The sequence below is a fragment of the Bicyclus anynana genome, chromosome 7, assembly GCF_947172395.1.
Source record: "Bicyclus anynana chromosome 7, ilBicAnyn1.1, whole genome shotgun sequence".
NCBI classification, from domain to species: Eukaryota; Metazoa; Arthropoda; class Insecta; order Lepidoptera; family Nymphalidae; genus Bicyclus; species Bicyclus anynana.
The window spans coordinates 15,317,005-15,335,376 of record NC_069089.1 but is presented as its reverse complement, the minus strand read 5'-3'; the positions used below and the strand labels follow the sequence as shown (position 1 = coordinate 15,335,376).

Genomic DNA, 18,372 nt, shown 5'->3' with positions numbered 1-18,372 from the left:
GAAGTTGTGTTAGGCACACACGCAATGAGTGCCAAACACAACTTCTTGACACTCAATTCAAGTAGTCGCATTTGCAAATTCAACCTTAAACTCAATCCTTGAGGATGAATTTGCTGTGAATTTGGAATTTTATTGAATATTGGACTATATTTAAAGGCCTTTAGGTATAATTTTCTTTACCAATGATTCTAAAACTGTCAGAGCAAAATTGGCCAGTTCAAGTAAAATTTTCTACATGATTGTGCATCCTTTTATTATAAGAGGTCAATTTGGACCCCATATTTTTGTTGATCCATACTTTGGAGCATTATAAGTGAAAACTTCATTCTCCTTGTTATTAGATCAATTAATTTTGCTATTACAGTCAGTTATCTAAAATGGACTTGACCATTGTGATATGATCAAAAGAATAGACCATCCAGGAGATCAAAGATGAGATAGAAATAAAAAATGATAAATTAGTTTTTTTTTTTAATTATAAAATGGACCAACTTATACATACTTATCTCTGGCATATCACAATGAAATTGTAACACAATACTTATTAAACTTGATAATCAGAAAATAAAGGATATTAAACAATATTAGTAATCTAGCTGTCGTCCTCTTCAATCTTAGGCGCAAGGTAGTAGCGAATATGGCCGATGTCGGGAATGCGGTATTCCACTACTAAAGGCACGTCCGCTGACATCGACAGTTGAACCTGAAATGAAAATTGCATCAAAATAGGGTAACTACCCACAATGTATTTTGTTTTTTGAACTAAAATATTATATGTTCGTTGAAGAGCAAGTAGACTTATCTTGCTTAATGTTAAGTCTTAATGCATATTAAGATGGTAGCAAAACTTTATTAATGGTTACCATAGTTTCCTACGGTAGTACGTTATTAATGAAACCACACCCAACAACGTATTACCTGCGGACTTAGCGACGTAGCCTTAGTGAAGTAGTTGAGGTACTGGCACGCGAAGGTGAGTGTGACGGGCTCGTCCATCTCTATTACCACTGCCTCCTCCTCCTTGTCGATGGACGCGGTTTGCGCCAACTTCACGTTGGCTGAGCCGATGTCGCCGCTCGCAGAGAACTTTACACCTGAACCAAGGTATTGTTCATTGTATCAAGTCAGAATTGGATTTGCCTAGCAATTTAAAAAATTGCTTAGGGCATCCTGTCTAAGGGTGTACCACGAACGACTGAGGGAGGGAGGGCCTGGCCCTGTAGTTATCTGTCGAAATATGCTGATAATTATGATGATTAGTTATTTTTTTTCTATAGTTTACAAGTTAGTCATCTCATGATGATGTAATCTAAGATGGAAGCGGGCTAACTTGTTTGGAGTAGCCCAGCCAAGGATTAAACCCAGGACCTCTGTCATGTAAATCCACTGCACATACAGCTGCGCCACGGAGGTCGTCAAAAGAACGAGGCCTTTGGGCGTTATGAAAAAAAAAACGTGTGTGCTTTAAACTACACTCGAGTAAAACTTCTTTAGCTCTTCCTTTCAACATTTTGCCATTAAAAAATGGCAAAATTAGAATATAAAAAATGGATCTGACTGCAACCGGAATTCGCAATAAATAAATTTTGATTTGATTTATTATTTTACCTTCTTTTGTGCATGATATGACCATAGACTCTCCAAACTGTGAGAGATCGCGACAGATTCTCGCAAACTCAGCACTCGGCATGCGAATGGTGCAGCTGTATTCAGTCTCTGGGATACCTGCAATCAAATCAAACTTGGATGTTATTTACATTAAATTTATTGTCTAGTAGATCTGCAATATAAAATTCTTTCATACAAAAATACTACAATCAACTTTATGATCTATTCTCATCGTCAACAACCCATATTTGGCTCAATGTTGAGCACGAGTCTACTCTCAGGATGCGATAAGTCCATCACACTAGCCCAATTGGCAGACTTCACACACTTAGGGAATTAAGAAAACTCTCTGGTATGCGGGTTTCTTAAAAATGTTTTCTTTCACCTTTATTTTCTTAAAATGCATATAACTGAAAAGTTGGATATGCATGCCCCAGACTGCATTCGAACCATGTTTGAATTGAATAATATACATACAACATACAAAATAATTTTTCAATTTGAAATAATTTCTGAGGTCAGCACCAACAACAATCAACCAAACAAACTTTTCAACTTTCTTAATCTATACTTATATTATAAAGAGGAAAGGTTTGTTTGTGAATAGGCTCGGAAACTACTAAACCAATTTGAAAAATTTTCTTTCACTGTTGGGAAGCTGCACTATCCCCAAGTGTTATAGGCTATATTTTATACCTATAGGAGAGGAAACAACACAAATGACTCCACACAGTCTGCTAGTAAATGAATAAATTCAGTGGCAATCCACAGATTCAAAACTGCACTGCCTACCCTGTGGACCGATTACAAACCTGTATTGGAGATGGAATTATTAATTTTAGAATTTATGTGTATGCCTCCTTATGCATACCACAAAATAAATTAAATCTGCTGGAATGGACCCTTCACCAGGTGGACTGACAATGTTAAGCGAGGCGCAGGGATTTGCTAAATGCAGGTAGCATAGGATCAGTGGATCATGAAGCTACTCACCTAAGTGTTCTAAGTCCAAGTTCATCAGCTTCATCTCATAGTCGGACACCTTCTCCTGGTTAGGGCTCTCAAACACAAAGGTGACAGTGTCGGCGTTGTCCTGCGCCTTCATTGTGACTGTGTCTTTATCTCCCGCACACTTCAGAATTTTTGACATACTGGAAATGTTAGTTATCATTGTTACAAGCTTATATTCATAATTTAGTAGCTTTAGTATTGTGTCAGATATCTGACGAAGAAGAAATACCTATACCAGTCCATGTAAATGGATACTATGGATAAACTAAAAAAATATATGGGAATGACAGATCCAATAAATAGCTTGATTATGTAACCTGTATACAGGGTGCTGGGGAGTATTTAAATTTTTTAACTCTAGGGTTGTATTCTTTACCAAAATTAATTACTAATTTTCAAAAAACTAAAATTAATATTTATATTTCTTTTGTAAATAGATCATAGAATGTGTCCCTGTATAATTATGACTTAGCCAAGTTTTACATATTTAAAAATGCAAGGAAAGATAAAGGCTACATGGATAGTCGGAATTATTTGAATTACTTTGTGTGAAAACATTTTAAACATATTTTAGTCAAAAGATATGCATGGCGCCCTTATGGAGTTGTTATGCAGTTCGGCTCCATAAGTAGACTCACCAAGTCACGTCAAGTCAGTTTGGATCGTGCCGCGATGCAAGAACCAGCTCATGACTAAGGGCCCCGTATGGGTTCGAAACTAGTCGGGCATACTCCGACGTAATATCACGTGAGTTTTAGCCGTGTTTCATAATCAATTAATATGAATAACACTCACGATAGTTTAAATTCTAAAATAGACTCACCAAGTTATGGGAAATACATTTCATACTATTTAGCAGTTATTTAACTGATCTTTTAGCTTATTATTCATTTCTATAGACATTTTTTTTAACTGGTGTATGAAAACAATAAACCCAGCAAGTTTTTTTGATGTAGGTTAATGATGAATCAGCAAATGTATGGATAATTATTATTTTTTCTTATGTTTCTGTGACTTGGCAATCTGTGTCATCACAATGAGCCATTCAGTTGTGTGTACATGGTATTATGGATAATGAACTTTATATACAGTTTGAAGGAATATGGCAGACTTACAGACCCCATTCACTTTCACCCATATAGTTCCCAATTCCTGTGGGAATACAGGGATAAAATATAGCCTATGCAACTCCCTGATAATGTTTTGTAAATGTAATGTCTGAATTTTTCAAATTGTGACCAATTTGAAAAATTCTTTCAAGTTTCAGAGCCTATTCTAATGCAAGCAAACAAACAAATCTTTCTTGTAATGAAGATATTAGTAGATTATTATTAGTATTTTATAAAAATATCAATTAAATAAAATATTATTAATAATCAATGTCATACCTTCCTAAATTCATGCCCATTGATATATTTCTATCACATCTGTATTTATCGAAGCCATCTGCTCTGAGAGTGAGGGACACCAGGGAAACATGAGAATTGTCCATGGCCTGAAACATATAATAAATAATTACTAAAAGTATTCTATAATATAGTTAAACCAGCTTTTTTCACACCTGAAGCAGACCTGATAGATTTTCTGTTTATATACTATTTTTGTTTATATAAAATATGACTGAATAGGTCCATCCATTTATTTATGTTACCATAGAAACATACAATGTGGATGACTGAAGAACTCTATAGTACTCTTAGAAATAAACATGAAAAGTAGAAAGTTACATTAGTAGTTAGACAAAGTGTGAAATTATGGTAAGTACCTGTAATTGGATCCCATTGTCATCACAGTCGAACGTGGCTTGCGTGAGGAGATCCTTAATCGCTTCTAAGACCTTCTTCAGGATGGAACTACGGAGCAGGCGTGCTTCAAACATTTCGATCTATTCAACAAAAAAGCTATATATGTTAAATTGAACGCATAAAATATGGAATAAATCGATGTCAAAATGTTAAAAATGCAATAAATTGGCTCTAATCCTTTAAATTCGATCCAAAAACCAAAATATAAACTCTTAATAAGTAACTTGTCTTCGACTTAGGTTAGTTTAGCAATTTATGTTTGTTGTTGCTCGTTAACGACAATTTATTGTTTCCTACTTAGAAATAACTGAAATATCACGTGAATACTCACGAATCTGTTAGTTTTGTCTTGGAAATATGGTTAAAAACAAGGAATTTAAGTTTTAATACGAACGTTGATGTCGCTGACCTCTTCAAAATTTGACAGCAGCCGGCATCAGCGGGAAAAAATAGCGCGAAAATTTCAAACGTCATTTCGACTTTCGTTCAGAAACACTTCCGGTGGGTAATTGCGAAAATAAAACTTTATAGATCGGACCAATTTGATTAACAGACCATATACGTCAAATAAATGTCAAATCCCTAGGAAAACTGTCAATCTGACAATTATATTGTAACTAATTTGCTGTCAAACTGATTTGAGCAAGTAACGTAATTACCCCCCTTTTCGGATATTATAGGGCTAAATATTATACTTTTTTAATATGGCCATTGCCATAATAAAAAATGTTTTTCATGAAAATAATGCTATGTCTCTGATACTTTGTATTAGTAAAATAATTTCAAAGATTAGTTAGGTAGATTCAATAAAGATCTAGAAATTACAAACTATACCTCTTTATTAGATTTGTATAGATTCACCAATAGCAGCTTAATTGCAATGTAAGTATGTATCTGCCTCCATATTGGAAATTAATTATGGTGCTTAGACCCACCATGCTGCTTCAATACGTAACAGCCTAAGTTTGGTGGGCTTGTAATGATCATATATTATATCATATTAATATAATATATTATATCTCGGTAGTAGATATAATATATTATATTATATTATATCTACTACCGAGAATTTCTTGAAAGAAAGAAAAGCTGACCCAGGACTGGACCCACCCAACCCACTGGACCAACGACTAATGAGGCAGGATAAATATTAAAGAGCCAATTATTTAACAGTAATTCAATGAACTTTTAAATTATATGTTTTGTATTGTTTATATTTTTATATAAAATGAAAAATAAATATTTGATTTATTTTAATACAATATTCAAATTGTAGTAACATAGTAATTTACGAATATTAAAATAATTTACAACTCCACTACTTGATCCTGTGCTTGGTAAGGAGGCAATGTTAAATTGTACTTCTGCACAATGCCAGGAGGCAAAAACCTACCGCCCAGGAAATGTTTAACATTTTTCAAAATTTCTGGTTTTGCACACAACTTTGGTGCAGACAATGAAATTAGGAGTGCAGGCTTCAGAGAATTTTCAGAATCTGGACCTTTTTCCACATGCCATCCACTAGGGATGTCAACACTGAAAAGAAAAATCAGAAATATTTATACTGTAGATACTGTTATAGTCTTCAATTACTTGTGAAACATTTGTATTTAAAATGTTTGAAGTCTATAGTCTGAGTTTAAATTGAGTAACTTAAAAAATTGCCATCCATTGATCTTAGTAGCATACCCCACTTACACAAATTTGTTATGAATAAATTAGCTTTCTCGGTTGCTTGAGTAATTATGGCTTTCTAATTTCTAAAGTGTATATTGTTTACATGATTATTTTCTATTATGTGTTGTATGTGTATTTCCTTTCTTACCTACAGACTGGCAACCCTGAATATATTAAAGCATCCAAAGCAGGTTTTAATGCCTCTCTAACTGGTGGTTTAAAACTAAAACCAAACAAGGCATCAACTAAAACCTTATACTCATTTTTAAGTTCTTCTGGCTGTGGTAAATCATTTATAATATTGACACCAAATTTTTCACATTGCCAAAGGAGGTTTTCATACAGAGTATTTGCTGTTCTCTTCGGATAATACACTGCAACTGAATACCCAAACAGAGTCATATGTCTGGCTGCTACCAAGCCATCTCCTCCATTATTGCCAGGTCCACAAATAATCAATGCAGATTTGTGTCTGAAAATATTTATTTGTATTAGGTAATATTTGCCTCATAATTATAACCAGCTTAATTTAATTTGTATACAGTGTTAAGCTACTCATCCATATGTAAGTTAAGCATGCTATGCTCCAAAATATATATTCTATGGTACTCTTGTATATTTTGTTGGGCTAATAAATGAAGTAAAAAGAATTTAAATCTCACGTTGTGGCTGGATAAACGCGAGCAACTGCAGTAGCCACGCTCAAGCCTGCCAACTCCATAAGCTGGTCCACACTGAACTTATATTCATTGAATAAATCTTGATCTAAAGCTACAGCATTTTCTTGAGTCAGATAGTTAACCTTATCTGCACTGTAAGAGCATTGACTTCCACTGCATGCCATTACGCCGTAACTGCAAATGTTGGCTAATCGCAACTGCAAATGCAAACAGATTTTCGCAAATAACTTTTTATAATCACATGAAAAAATTTATTATAGTTTTATTAATATATTACCACTATGCCACCACCCAGAAATCTGTTTAATAACATTTACTTTATTTATATTGTATTTTCCGTTTCCAATATTTGACGATAGTGTGTAATTAATAATTATGTTTTACAAGAGGTTTTTAATTGATTTGCATAAAAATAACAAACAAACCACATAAACAAACTGTAATGTCAAAGCAAGGGTAAGGGACATATGTCAAAGTCAAGGTTAAAAACGATAAAAGTCAAAATCAGCTGAAGTTGATTTGGTAATTTGTTTTAGTCTAAATCCTGTACTTTTCTCTGAAATAACAAAAATTTAATCATCGGTCGATAGAAAATTAATTAAAAATAATATAATATTTTTACTATTTGAGATTGTTAGGCTCTTTTTCGGTCACTATCTAATTTCAGAACGTAATTTTTTTTGTGACATTGACAATTATTCAAGTGTGACATGACATCCGTCACAAAAATGGCTGCGCTTCGAGTGTTTAGTCGTAATATTCCGTATTTACGACAACAATTTTCAGCTTTATTAGGGAACACATCGCCTACAGTGAAATTTATTTGTGTTGTAGTAGTTATAGGGTATATATTGTCATTTTCGCAAGATGTGGTGGACGTGCTCAGTGTTACGCCAGGATATTTGTTGCCTCCTTCGTTTCAATTGTGGTCCACTTTCACGTTCTGGTTTCTTGAGATACATTTGTGGGAGGTGATTATAGATATCGTGACGGTTGGTTTGTGTGGAAAGTTGATAGAGCCGTTATGGGGTCAAATGGAAATGATGAAGTTCTTCTTCCTGACGAACATTGGTGTTGCATTTCTAACGACATTTTATTACTTGGTGATATACGCTTGGACACAGGACACGACGCTATTATTCGATATACACGTCCACGGCTTGGCCGGCTATCTGGCGGCTGTGAGTGTGGCTGTTAAACAGATAATGCCAGATCATCTGTTAATTAAAACACCATTGGGTATGATAACTTTTTATTTGTAATTAAACACTTCACACATATAATCACTCATATTTATAATATAATAATAATATATATATTCACACATATTTGTATTGTACATGTATGATAGCTAACAACATAAATGTTAGCCTATGATAACATATTGATAAGCAATTAAATCTTCAGGTTGCTGGAGTCATAAGCTTATAGTAATAATTCACATACCAAACAGTTGGCCCACCTGATGGTAACTCAAAAACCATCACCATAAAATAAAGCAAAATTTCTTACAAAGTGTCACCCTGTGTTTATCAACCTATTTTTTTGATGCTGGGAAATGCATTTATACATCCCGACTGTAGAGTGCTCTTAGTGTTTACATAGAACTGCATATTCTATGGCCAGGTATGTGGGACTCTCTGACTGACCAGAATATCCACTAAAACCCAGCGGAGCCACTGTGTCAACCTAAAGCATAAGTAATTAGCCTCATGTGCCAGTTACAGTGGCAATCATACCTTTTAGACTAACAGCAACACTGCTTGGGGGCAGAAATAAAAAAAATATATTTCAGTTTAAACAAACCATAGAATTATAAATTACAAAAATAATAATCTAGATGAGTTTGTAAGATTAATAACAATTTTTACCTTAAACTATGTTAGTATTGTTAATAAACCTAAAAATATGTTTACATAATTATTCTACCTACAAACAAGGCCTGTAGCTATTGCTACCTAATGTGCCACTGTTGGGAAGTTCCGCCTCTCCAGTGTTGAGCCCAGGATGCCATTGTGGCCAGCAGTAGGAGTGAAGCTGCCTTGTTACGCTTAATAACATGGAACCCATCAGTCTGCTCCTCAAAGAACTTACTCACTTGCACTACAGTACCTCAGCAAGAGCATTTAGAGACTTAAGAGCCTTAAGCTTTAAAAAGTGTTTTTTAAACTTAATCGGTACATCTAGCAAATCTGTGGGTGAGTATATTATACCCAACTGACAAAGCTCTTTGTTCTCTCTCTATGGACATAAAAATGATTGTAGTATTTCCGTGAATGACCTTAAAATTCATGATTACCATTTTGCAATACATTACACAATCTCCAAGACTGTGATGTGTTGGGATGTTTTGAGTCTGAAGTTGTACCAGTTATATTGTTTTGTCTCAAGTTGGAGTCGAAGCAGCATTTTTAAAAATTTTTGAAAACTTCTGAATGGTACCTTGCTGGCCATGTTTATGAACCTGCTTATATTGATTGACATTTAATCATACCCAAAAAAATCAAAATACATAAATCTATTGAGAAATCATGGAAATTCTACACTGTATCCTATTGAAATAAATAAAATTATTGAGTTTAATTGATTTCCTTTAGTGCAACCTTGAATGTTATAGTGTGTAAAGTATTTAATGAAGCATGCTTATTTATGTCTGGCCTAGTCTATTAAAATATCTTTTACATCAAGGCTAACTAAATTGGAACAAATGAAATCATTTATAGAAGTTGTTTATTACAATGCTAATTTACTATAATTTTCTGATGAGCATCATTGTGTTCTTTGAAGTTTGCTCATTATTTTTTACAGTAATTGAGATATGACATGTCATTAAGTATCTCATCGAGCCATGATAGCCCAGTGGACATGAATCTGGTCCGGGGCATGCACCTCCAACTTTTCAGTAGTGTGCATTTTAATAAATTACATATCACATGTCTCAAACGGTAAAGGAAAACATCGTGAGGAAACCTGCATACCAGAGAATTTTCTAATTCTCTGTGTGTGTGAAGTCTGCCAATCCACATTGGGCCAGTGTGGTGGACTATTGGCCTAACCCCTCTCATTCTGAGAGGAGACTCCAGCTCATCAGTGAGCCGAATATGGGTTGATAACAACAATGTCATTTGCTTCCAAAGTAAAAGATTTTTAAAGCAACAAGTATTTCAAAAAATCTTGATAAATTACACTCATCATCATCATCTTCTTACCTTTATCCCACTTAAGTGGGGTCAGAAAAATATGTCAATCTTTTCCATTCATCTTTATAAATTCTTCTTCGTCTTGATAAATTACACTAAATATTTTCAGGTAAATTAACAAATAGATCACTCCCACTTCTGATACTCATAGCAGCCATCTTGCTGTGGGCTGTGGGAGCATTGGAGGGCACATACCCTTGCATGTGGGGCAGTGGCACTCTGTTGTCATGGATATATCTGCGGTTCTGGCAACGACACAGCAGTGGTACTAGAGGAGACATGGCAGACAACTTCAGTTTTGATAAGTGAGTTGATTTATCAAATTACTAGCAGATGTTTCGCGGTATCACCCGCGTGGTGCCTGTTCCCGAAGAAATATGGGGATAATATAAAGCCTATTATATATTATAGCCTTCCTCGATAAATGGGCTATCTAACACTGAAATACTTTTTCCAATTAGACCTGTAAGTAGTTCCTGAGATTAGCACTTTCAAGCAAAGATCATTCAAATTTCAAGGAACTTGTAGCAAAACCTCTAATTTTTAACCTGAAGCCTAACTGAACTGAACATCAGCCTAAGCTTTTACTTTAGGCAAGTACTAAGTGCTATAGAGTTTGAACTGTGGTAATTTTGGAAAGTAATTTGAAGTATCCAGACTTGAAGTATCTACTGTCCAAGTGTAACTATATGTCATCATTTTACTATTGTTGGCTTAAGACTTCTTTTAAATTAATATAAAGTATAAACTCTGAGAGCCATGATAGCCCAGTAGAGATGAGCTTTGCCTCTGATTCTTTTCTGACTGCACCTCCAACTTTACTTTACACATCTTAAACAGTGAATGAAAAACATCATCAGGAAACCTGAGAATTTTCTTAATTTTCTGAGTCTGAAGTCTGCCAACTCGCATTGGGCCTGCATCGTGGACTATTTGGCCTAACTGAGATAACAGCAATAGGCCAAATATGGGTTGAGAATGATGAATGTACTCTTCATATCTTCCAGTTTCTTCCCGACGGTCCTGCAGCCGGTCGTGCGCGGCGTGGTGGGGCCGGTGCACCGCTGCTGCGTGCGCATGGGCGTGTGCAGCCCCAGCCCGCGCCGCGTGCACCTGGCGCTCAACCCGCGCGGCGTCACCATCACCATGCCCGGCGTGGAGCCCCAGGACATGGAGCGCCGTCGGTGCGTATTACATAAGCGTTACGTGGTGATCTAACAAATGAACTAACTAAAAATGGCTATATAGTTAGTTGGTGCGCCGTAGAAGTAGGTGCGACAGGATTACCAGCAAAATCTCTCTTTTTTTTACATTCTTTACAAATTAGCCCTTGACTACAATCACACCTGATGGTAAGTGATGATGCAGTCTAAGATGGAAGCGGGCTCACTTGTTAGGAGGAGAATGAAAATCCACACCCCTTTCGGTTTCTACAAGACATCGTACCGGAACGCTAAATCGCTCGGCGGTACGTCTTTGTCGGTAGGGCGGTAACTAGTCACGGCCGAAGCCTCCCACCAGCCAGACCTGGATCAATTAAGAAAACCTCAATCGGCCCAGCCGGGGATCGAACCCAGGACCTCCGTCTTGTAAATCCACCGCGCATACCACTGCGCCACGGAAGCTGTCAAAAACTCTCCGTCTCTAGAACTTGGTTAAAGATCTTGGCCTAGAAGTGCAGCTAGTTCTATATTAGAACGAGTATCCAAAGCTGCTCTAATAGGATCTTATCAAATTTGGCTAGGCAGGGAGAACAACACGAGCAGAGAACGGGGAGTGTTGATTGATCGTCAAGGAATTCCTTAACCCTACAACCTGTAGTCACAAGTTCAGGACTCTGCTCGGAGTTCTTCTGTCTACTACGCGATGGACCCGGCACCCGCACGGTGAATCCTAAGATATTCGTCTCTCTCATCGAAACCACAGGCGTGTCTTAATAAGTTCAAAGTTTTTATTAAGTAATTAGACTTTTCTATAAGCTTGCGAAGCAGAAGCTTATAGAAAAGTCTAAATACTAAGAACCTATAGAGAGTTCATCTGATTGTCCCCCAGGATATAGGCGTCTTCCAAGCTTTTCCACAATTCTCGATCCCATTTTTCTTTTTTTTTTTTTAATTCTGTACAAGTTAGCCCTTGACTACAATCTCACCTGATAGTAAGTGATGATGCAGTCTAAGATGAAAGCGGGCTAACTTGTTAGGAGGAGGAACGCTAAATCGCTTGGCGGTACGTCTTTGTTGGTAGGGTGGTAACTAGCCTCCGCCGAAGCCTCCCACCAGCCAGACCTGGACCAAGAAAATCTCAAACAGCCCAGCCGGGAATCGAACCCAAGATCTCAGTTTTGTAACTACAGAGATTTTGCCCAGTTGCCCCCTGCCTTGGACCTTCCTCTTCTCCTTTGCATATGACTTGTATACCATATGATGTTTCAGAAGCTTATTTTAATTAAAAAGAGTAGATTATTGATTACCCACCTTAGATAATAATAGTTATCAAGTGATATTTTATCACTCTGTCTATATTTTGTTTTGTGTTATCTATAGGCGGTGACAATTTACCATTTAAAATTCGATTGATAAAATCTGCAGCCATTTTAGGGTTCCTTAGTCACCAAAGCATCCTTGTAGCTTTGCTGTGTCCATCTATTAGCCCAGAAATGATTAGTACATGAAAGCTGTAATTTAGCATAGATTAAGTGACATTGCCAAATAAGTCATAAAAAAATCATTTATTATTAAAAGACAACAAATAATAATCCACCACGAAGGCCGTCAAAACACACATTTAACAATTTAACATAACACATTATTTATACAAATATGATCTACTCGCTGTGCCGACGAATTAATATAATTTATTCTACCCCAATGCATCTACTTTTTGAGTGTGGCCACAGTATTTCCTTTAAAAGAAAATAAAAATCTATGCTAATATATAAATCTAAAGAGTTTGCAACTGGGTCGAAATATCGACATTAAAAAATCTCGTTTCTATCGTGGCATGCACCCGTTTAAATAAAATTCATAATGAACAACCACAAAATAAGTTTAAAATCATTAGCTAAAGAGTTTGTTTGTTTGTTTGATTGAATGCGCTAATCTCAGGAACATTTGAAAAATTCTTTCAGTGTTAGATAGGCTATTTATCGAGGAAGGCTATAGGTATATATTATCTTCTGGCCATCTTATTTCTGCATATCGTGTCCAAAGAGTAAAAAAATCTTTTGTAGGTTTGGGTGTACTTTTCTATAACAAGATCCCCAAGACTGTGATGGACCTGCCAATGCATAGCTTTAAGCAATGTGTTAAAAAACATTTACTTAGTCGAGGGTACTACAACATTGATGAGTTCCTTAATGATAAAGATGCTTGGAGGCCGTTGGATCAGCTTCCACCTTCACATAGGAAGTAAAACTATAAGAAATGTAAACAGTAATTGTTATCAATTGTAAATTATAATACTGTATGACTTTTTCAAAAGAGCAACTGTTGAGTTTCTTGCCGGCATCTTCTCAGCAGAACCTGCCTTGCGAACTGGTGGTAGAATCTTTACAAATAGTCAACTGACGTGTTAAAAGTGCTTGTAAACTGAGCCTACTTGAAATAAACGATTTTTTATTTGATTTGATTTGATCCGTATTCCTACAGAAACGAGAACCACACGGGTGAAACCGCGCGGCGTCGGATAGTTATAATACATGTCAACATTAGTGTCTATAATAATTGAAGTATAATATTTGTTTACAGCCAAATAGCCCTGAAGGCACTAAGCGAGAGATTATCCAAGACATCAGAACAGACGCGCCAAAAGAACCTATCAACCAAAGTGAACATGGAGGCGGTGAGGAAGATGCAGTCGCACGTCATACCGCAGTTCCCTGCCGAGGGCGACTCCAGCGAACCCACCGCGCCGGCCGAGGCCACCCTGGTGGACATCACATCCGAACCGCCGCCCCCCAAGACGTCATGATCGTAGGCGATTAGTTAGATTAGTAGCACACCTATAGAAATCTTAATAATATGGCAATAGAAATGGCGTAGAGTCCAAACAGTTTCCTAAGGCTGCTTGTCAACCGGAGCGAGGGAGCGTAGCGGAGAGACGGTCTAATGCGGAGCGGAGTTGCGTACTGTATGTCTACCGGAGCAGAGCGAGGCTGCGGAGCGGAATTGCAGACTACGTAAAATAAATAAATGTTAAAGTAGAACCGGCATTCCTGCATAAATACCAATAACAACATCCGATATACCATTAGATAGGATTTTTATGTACTTTATTAATAATAAGGTCAAAAGCACCTAATTACTGTGTGAAAAAAGTTATGGCTCAAAAAAACAACGATATTTTTCTTTAAAACAACTCAAAATGGTTTAACTTTTGGTTTAGCTTTACGTCATAACTCGGTTACTGGCAAAAATATCAACCTGTTCAATATAAAAAATATTATTTCTCTATATTTATAAAAAATATATCCAAAATGTTACTTTCAGTCGTAACTTGTATGCACGATTTATTTTTCTTTAAAATGAGATCATGTTAAAACTTGTTCACAGACTTTATTTCATAGGGTACTCCTATATTTTCATGTAAATAAAGTCTGATTTTTTTTTGCCATAAATTTTTTCACACAGCATTCAGGTACTTCTTGCTATAACAAAAGTTAAAGTACATAAAAAACCTATCCAATGATATATCGAATGTTGTACCCCTGTACGCTACCGGTTTTATATGAATTTTTAAACTAGCTTGCAAGTCCCAGTTCACTTAAGAGGAGCTGAGATTTTGTGCAATCCTATTGGTTAATATTTCTCCATTTCTCGACTCCGCTGCCTCGCTCCGCTTCGGTGGATTGACAGCCTGATAATTGGAGTCCTGAGTCTGAGGTTATGAAGTATTGAGCTTTCTTTATTCTAAGAAAATTTCAGTAAGAATTCTCAGTTCGAAGTTAGGGAAAGTTAGTCGTATTACATTCAGTGCCTCAGAGCATGGTCTATCGGTCTCGGTCATTGTTATTATTATCTGGTAGTTATCGTCAAAGAGTATTACATTATCACCAAAAACCAACAACCCGCATTAGAGCGTGGTGGGTTTAAGCACCAGATGCCCTCCTAAAACTGCATTGGTCCAGTTGCTAGTCCTTCCGTATACGCCATTTCTATTGCTTTGACAAGTTTTCTGTGAGCACACCCCATATATTTGCGTAATTCCTAACGAATTAGTACCTAGAATGTGATTACCATTGTGTTTACTTTTATAATGCAGGCTGCAAACGTTCAGTTATTTTGATTAGATTGTCAGTTCAACTGCGGACGGTGTAGCTTTTTTTATATTTTTTACAAGTTAGCCCTTGACAATCTCACCTGATGGTAAGTGAGGATGCAGTCTAAGATGGAAGCGGGCTCACTTGTTAGGAGGAGGATGAAAATCCACACTCCTTTTGATTTATACACGACATCGTATCGGAACGCTAAATCGCTTGGCGGTACGTCTTTGCCGGTGGGGTGGTAACTAGCCACGGCCGAAGCCTCCCACCAGCCAAACCTGGACGAGTTTAGAAAATCTCAATCTGCCCAGCTGGGGATCGAACTCAAGACCTCCTTTGTAAATCCACCGCGCATACCACTGCGCCACAGAGGCCGTAAAAGCCTCATAAGCGTAAAAGGTCGTTGACATTTTGAACTGACGGTTTGTAGCCCAAGCAAACTCAAAATCACATGATTAAGTCCTCGTACTAAAGGGGTGGGATAAGACAGTAGAGGGAAGCGATGGTCGTTATTATAGTATTTTTGTTTTTATACCATTTTGTAATTTTAAGTATGGCGCGCATTATATCTGATTACACTGCAAATCATTATATTATGTTCGTACTGTAATATTGTCGGGGTACGATTTACAACATTATGCAACCTAACCCTACTTATTGACAATATCATTGTGCGAGTGTGGGCAACCTATAACTTCTGTGACCTAGTCTATGACAATTACTATGTCACGTGTATAAAGTTGAGCGGCGAATGACTGCGAATTTCTAGGTAGATGCCTCATTAGCGGGTTGGTTTTCGTCGTCGACTCGTTGCAACGGATCACATTGTATGCCACACTTGCGTTGCGACGTACGCACCCAATCGGTCTCAACAATATATCGAAACTGTGAGTTGTAGCAACGGAGCTGTGGCGACGCAACATTTTATAGTTCGTGTGCTGTAGCACAGCGCGAGTGACAGTTCGTTTCACTCTTTAAAGTTGCGCGATAATGGTACGAATTATGAACGTCATACAGGCTATCACCTGCACCATGCTACAGCGCACTAGGTAGAGCATGTCATTTAAAATACATATATGAAAACGACGCAGCATCGACGCTGTGATGTCGCAAAGCTCTAATGGAGCATCTCTCTTACGTGGGTAAAGTTCATTTTTATACTTCGATTTAGTTGTATTTACGTCATTACCTTCTTTAATTACACAAATAAGTGTTCAAAATTGATGAGTCAGGGAAACTAGGAACTAGATACATTTAGATGTTCATTTATTTTTTTCCCAATAATTATAAAATGAGAGACATCATTACTTAATGCTGTTAACTTGCTCACTTTAACCCAAACAGGCCTTTTTACAATGCCATTTCTATTACCTTTTTATTAGAATTTTTATTCTTGTATCTGTTCTAAGCTAGTCCACTACCATCTCAAACTGTATTGTCACTTAACATCACGTGAGATCGCAGGCTAAGTCCAAAGTAGTTGAGTAAAAAAGTTGATGAAAACATACATCACAATACGCATTTCATTTCATCACGGCTCAGTACTAAAGTGTGTTTCCTTTTTAATTTTACGAGCAGTGGCGTAACTATACTGTGGCTTATTTATTAGATACAGACCCGTAGGTACAGTTATAAACAAAAGTGTTAGACGCGTGCTCTATGGTTGCCCGGTACATTAGCTGTCTTGGCCATCCCCGGCCCAGGCCTACTCTTACAGCCCGGCAACTTACTTATATTTATTAAATCTTGATAATTCTACTTTAATAATGAAATCATTACTTTATCAAAAAAAACTTTACGACATTTTCAATTCATCTTTAATTTGTCCACAACAGGGACAAGTTAAGATCGTTGAACATACAGCCTGAGTAATACGATATTTTTTGAAGGTTTGTTTGTTCGTTTTCTTGTTTGTTAAGCTTGTTGGCAACAGAAAAAAATAATAATACAGCTTTAAATGTTACTTCGCCGATTTGGTACACCGGCGAACATTTTGCCTTAGAAGAGTGATAAAAAAAACGCATTTTTCTTCAAGAAACATACTTTTATCAAGCCATTTGTTTAACCAGATCCTTATTTATACATCATGTTATCATCTACATTATACTTTTATTCGGGGGTATACCTTGGGTTTTTTGGGCCGGTGGGACCTACGAATTTATAGGCCGCGCACTATAGAAAAAGCCTAGAAAATGGTCACGCTGGAATTTTTTTTTTTTAATATCGGATTATTTCTGAACTCACAGCCTCACACGCCGGGGGTCTTTTGGACCGTTGGCCACTCTAGTTACGCCTCTGTTTGCGGTTGTGTATTGTAAGGGGGTGTAAATTATACAGAATTATGCATTTGTTATGGTGCCTGACGGGCACAATGTGAATGAGATGTAAATAATAATAAATAATTAATTATATTAATAATACATAAATGATTAGTGTTATTATTGAATAAAAACCCATCAATTAAAATGCAGTGTTTTATTTTTTTGCCATAACATAAATAATTATACAGTTCAGTTTTGTATTATACGATTTTTGTATGATTTGACCTCTGCTTCTGATTCCAGAGGGTGTGTGGGTTCGAATCCGCTCCGAGGCATGCACCTCCAACTTTTCAGTTGTGTGCATTTTAAGAAATTAAATATCCCGTGTCTCAAACGGCGAAGGAAAAACATCGTGAGGAAACCTGCATACCAAAGAATTTTCGTGTGTGAAGTCTGCCAATCCGCATGGTGCCAGCGTGGTGGACTATTGGCCTAACCCCTCCCATTCTGAGAGGAGACCCGGGCTCAGCAGTGAGCTCAATATGGGTTGATAATGATGATGAATTACTATTTACAAATAGTAAAAACTATTACTTTACTGGGGACGGGATTCTTTCAGTACCATAGTGACCACAGTAATCTAAAAAATAAACCATGTGCTATTGAATAGAAATATCCGTAAAATAATCTGTGTGACGATTTTTATGCGATATTAATATCTGCAATCGACAGGGGGCGTAGCCACCGCCGTATCAATGATACGGGGCCCCTGGACTACAGGGGTCCCTTACGTGTGAAAGTAAAATTGGTAAAATGTAATCTACAGTGTCACTTAATCTGGTGCTACCCGGAAAAAAAAACATAAAAAAC

General features: G+C 36.8%; 3 protein-coding genes across 6 annotated transcripts; 1 reads left to right on the top strand and 2 right to left on the bottom strand.

Moving 5' to 3' along the window:
- Positions 1–458: 458 nt before the first annotated feature.
- On the bottom strand, positions 459–4,933 carry LOC112045218 (proliferating cell nuclear antigen). Of its 3 annotated transcripts, none has more exons than XM_024081313.2 (7): positions 4,819–4,933; positions 4,385–4,504; positions 4,008–4,114; positions 2,602–2,759; positions 1,609–1,725; positions 919–1,094; positions 459–703 (listed from the first exon to the last, which is right to left on the bottom strand). In XM_024081313.2, the coding sequence occupies exons 2-7, from the start codon at positions 4,496–4,498 to the stop codon at positions 593–595; spliced, it is 783 nt and encodes a 260-aa protein (XP_023937081.1). In that variant the 5' UTR covers positions 4,499–4,504; positions 4,819–4,933; the 3' UTR covers positions 459–592. The 3 variants fall into 3 exon arrangements, with proteins under 3 accessions (XP_023937081.1, XP_023937080.1, XP_023937082.1); XM_024081312.2 differs by having other exon boundaries at positions 4,756–4,908; XM_024081314.2 differs by having other exon boundaries at positions 4,834–4,852.
- Positions 4,934–5,617: 684 nt separating this feature from the next.
- On the bottom strand, positions 5,618–7,242 carry LOC112045217 (NAD(P)H-hydrate epimerase). 2 transcript variants are annotated; one of them, XM_024081311.2, is made up of 4 exons: positions 7,059–7,242; positions 6,764–6,978; positions 6,250–6,573; positions 5,618–5,960 (listed from the first exon to the last, which is right to left on the bottom strand). In XM_024081311.2, exons 1-4 carry the CDS (start codon positions 7,092–7,094, stop codon positions 5,732–5,734), a joined length of 804 nt encoding a protein of 267 aa, XP_023937079.2. In that variant the 5' UTR covers positions 7,095–7,242; the 3' UTR covers positions 5,618–5,731. The 2 variants fall into 2 exon arrangements, with proteins under 2 accessions (XP_023937079.2, XP_052738310.1); XM_052882350.1 differs by having other exon boundaries at positions 7,099–7,235.
- Positions 7,243–7,480: 238 nt separating this feature from the next.
- LOC112045203 (transmembrane protein 115) lies at positions 7,481–17,707 on the top strand. The gene is made up of 4 exons (XM_024081298.2): positions 7,481–8,020; positions 10,091–10,286; positions 10,989–11,165; positions 13,728–17,707. Exons 1-4 carry the CDS (start codon positions 7,492–7,494, stop codon positions 13,948–13,950), a joined length of 1,125 nt encoding a protein of 374 aa, XP_023937066.1. The 5' UTR covers positions 7,481–7,491; the 3' UTR covers positions 13,951–17,707.
- The last annotated feature ends 665 nt before the right edge of the window (positions 17,708–18,372 follow it).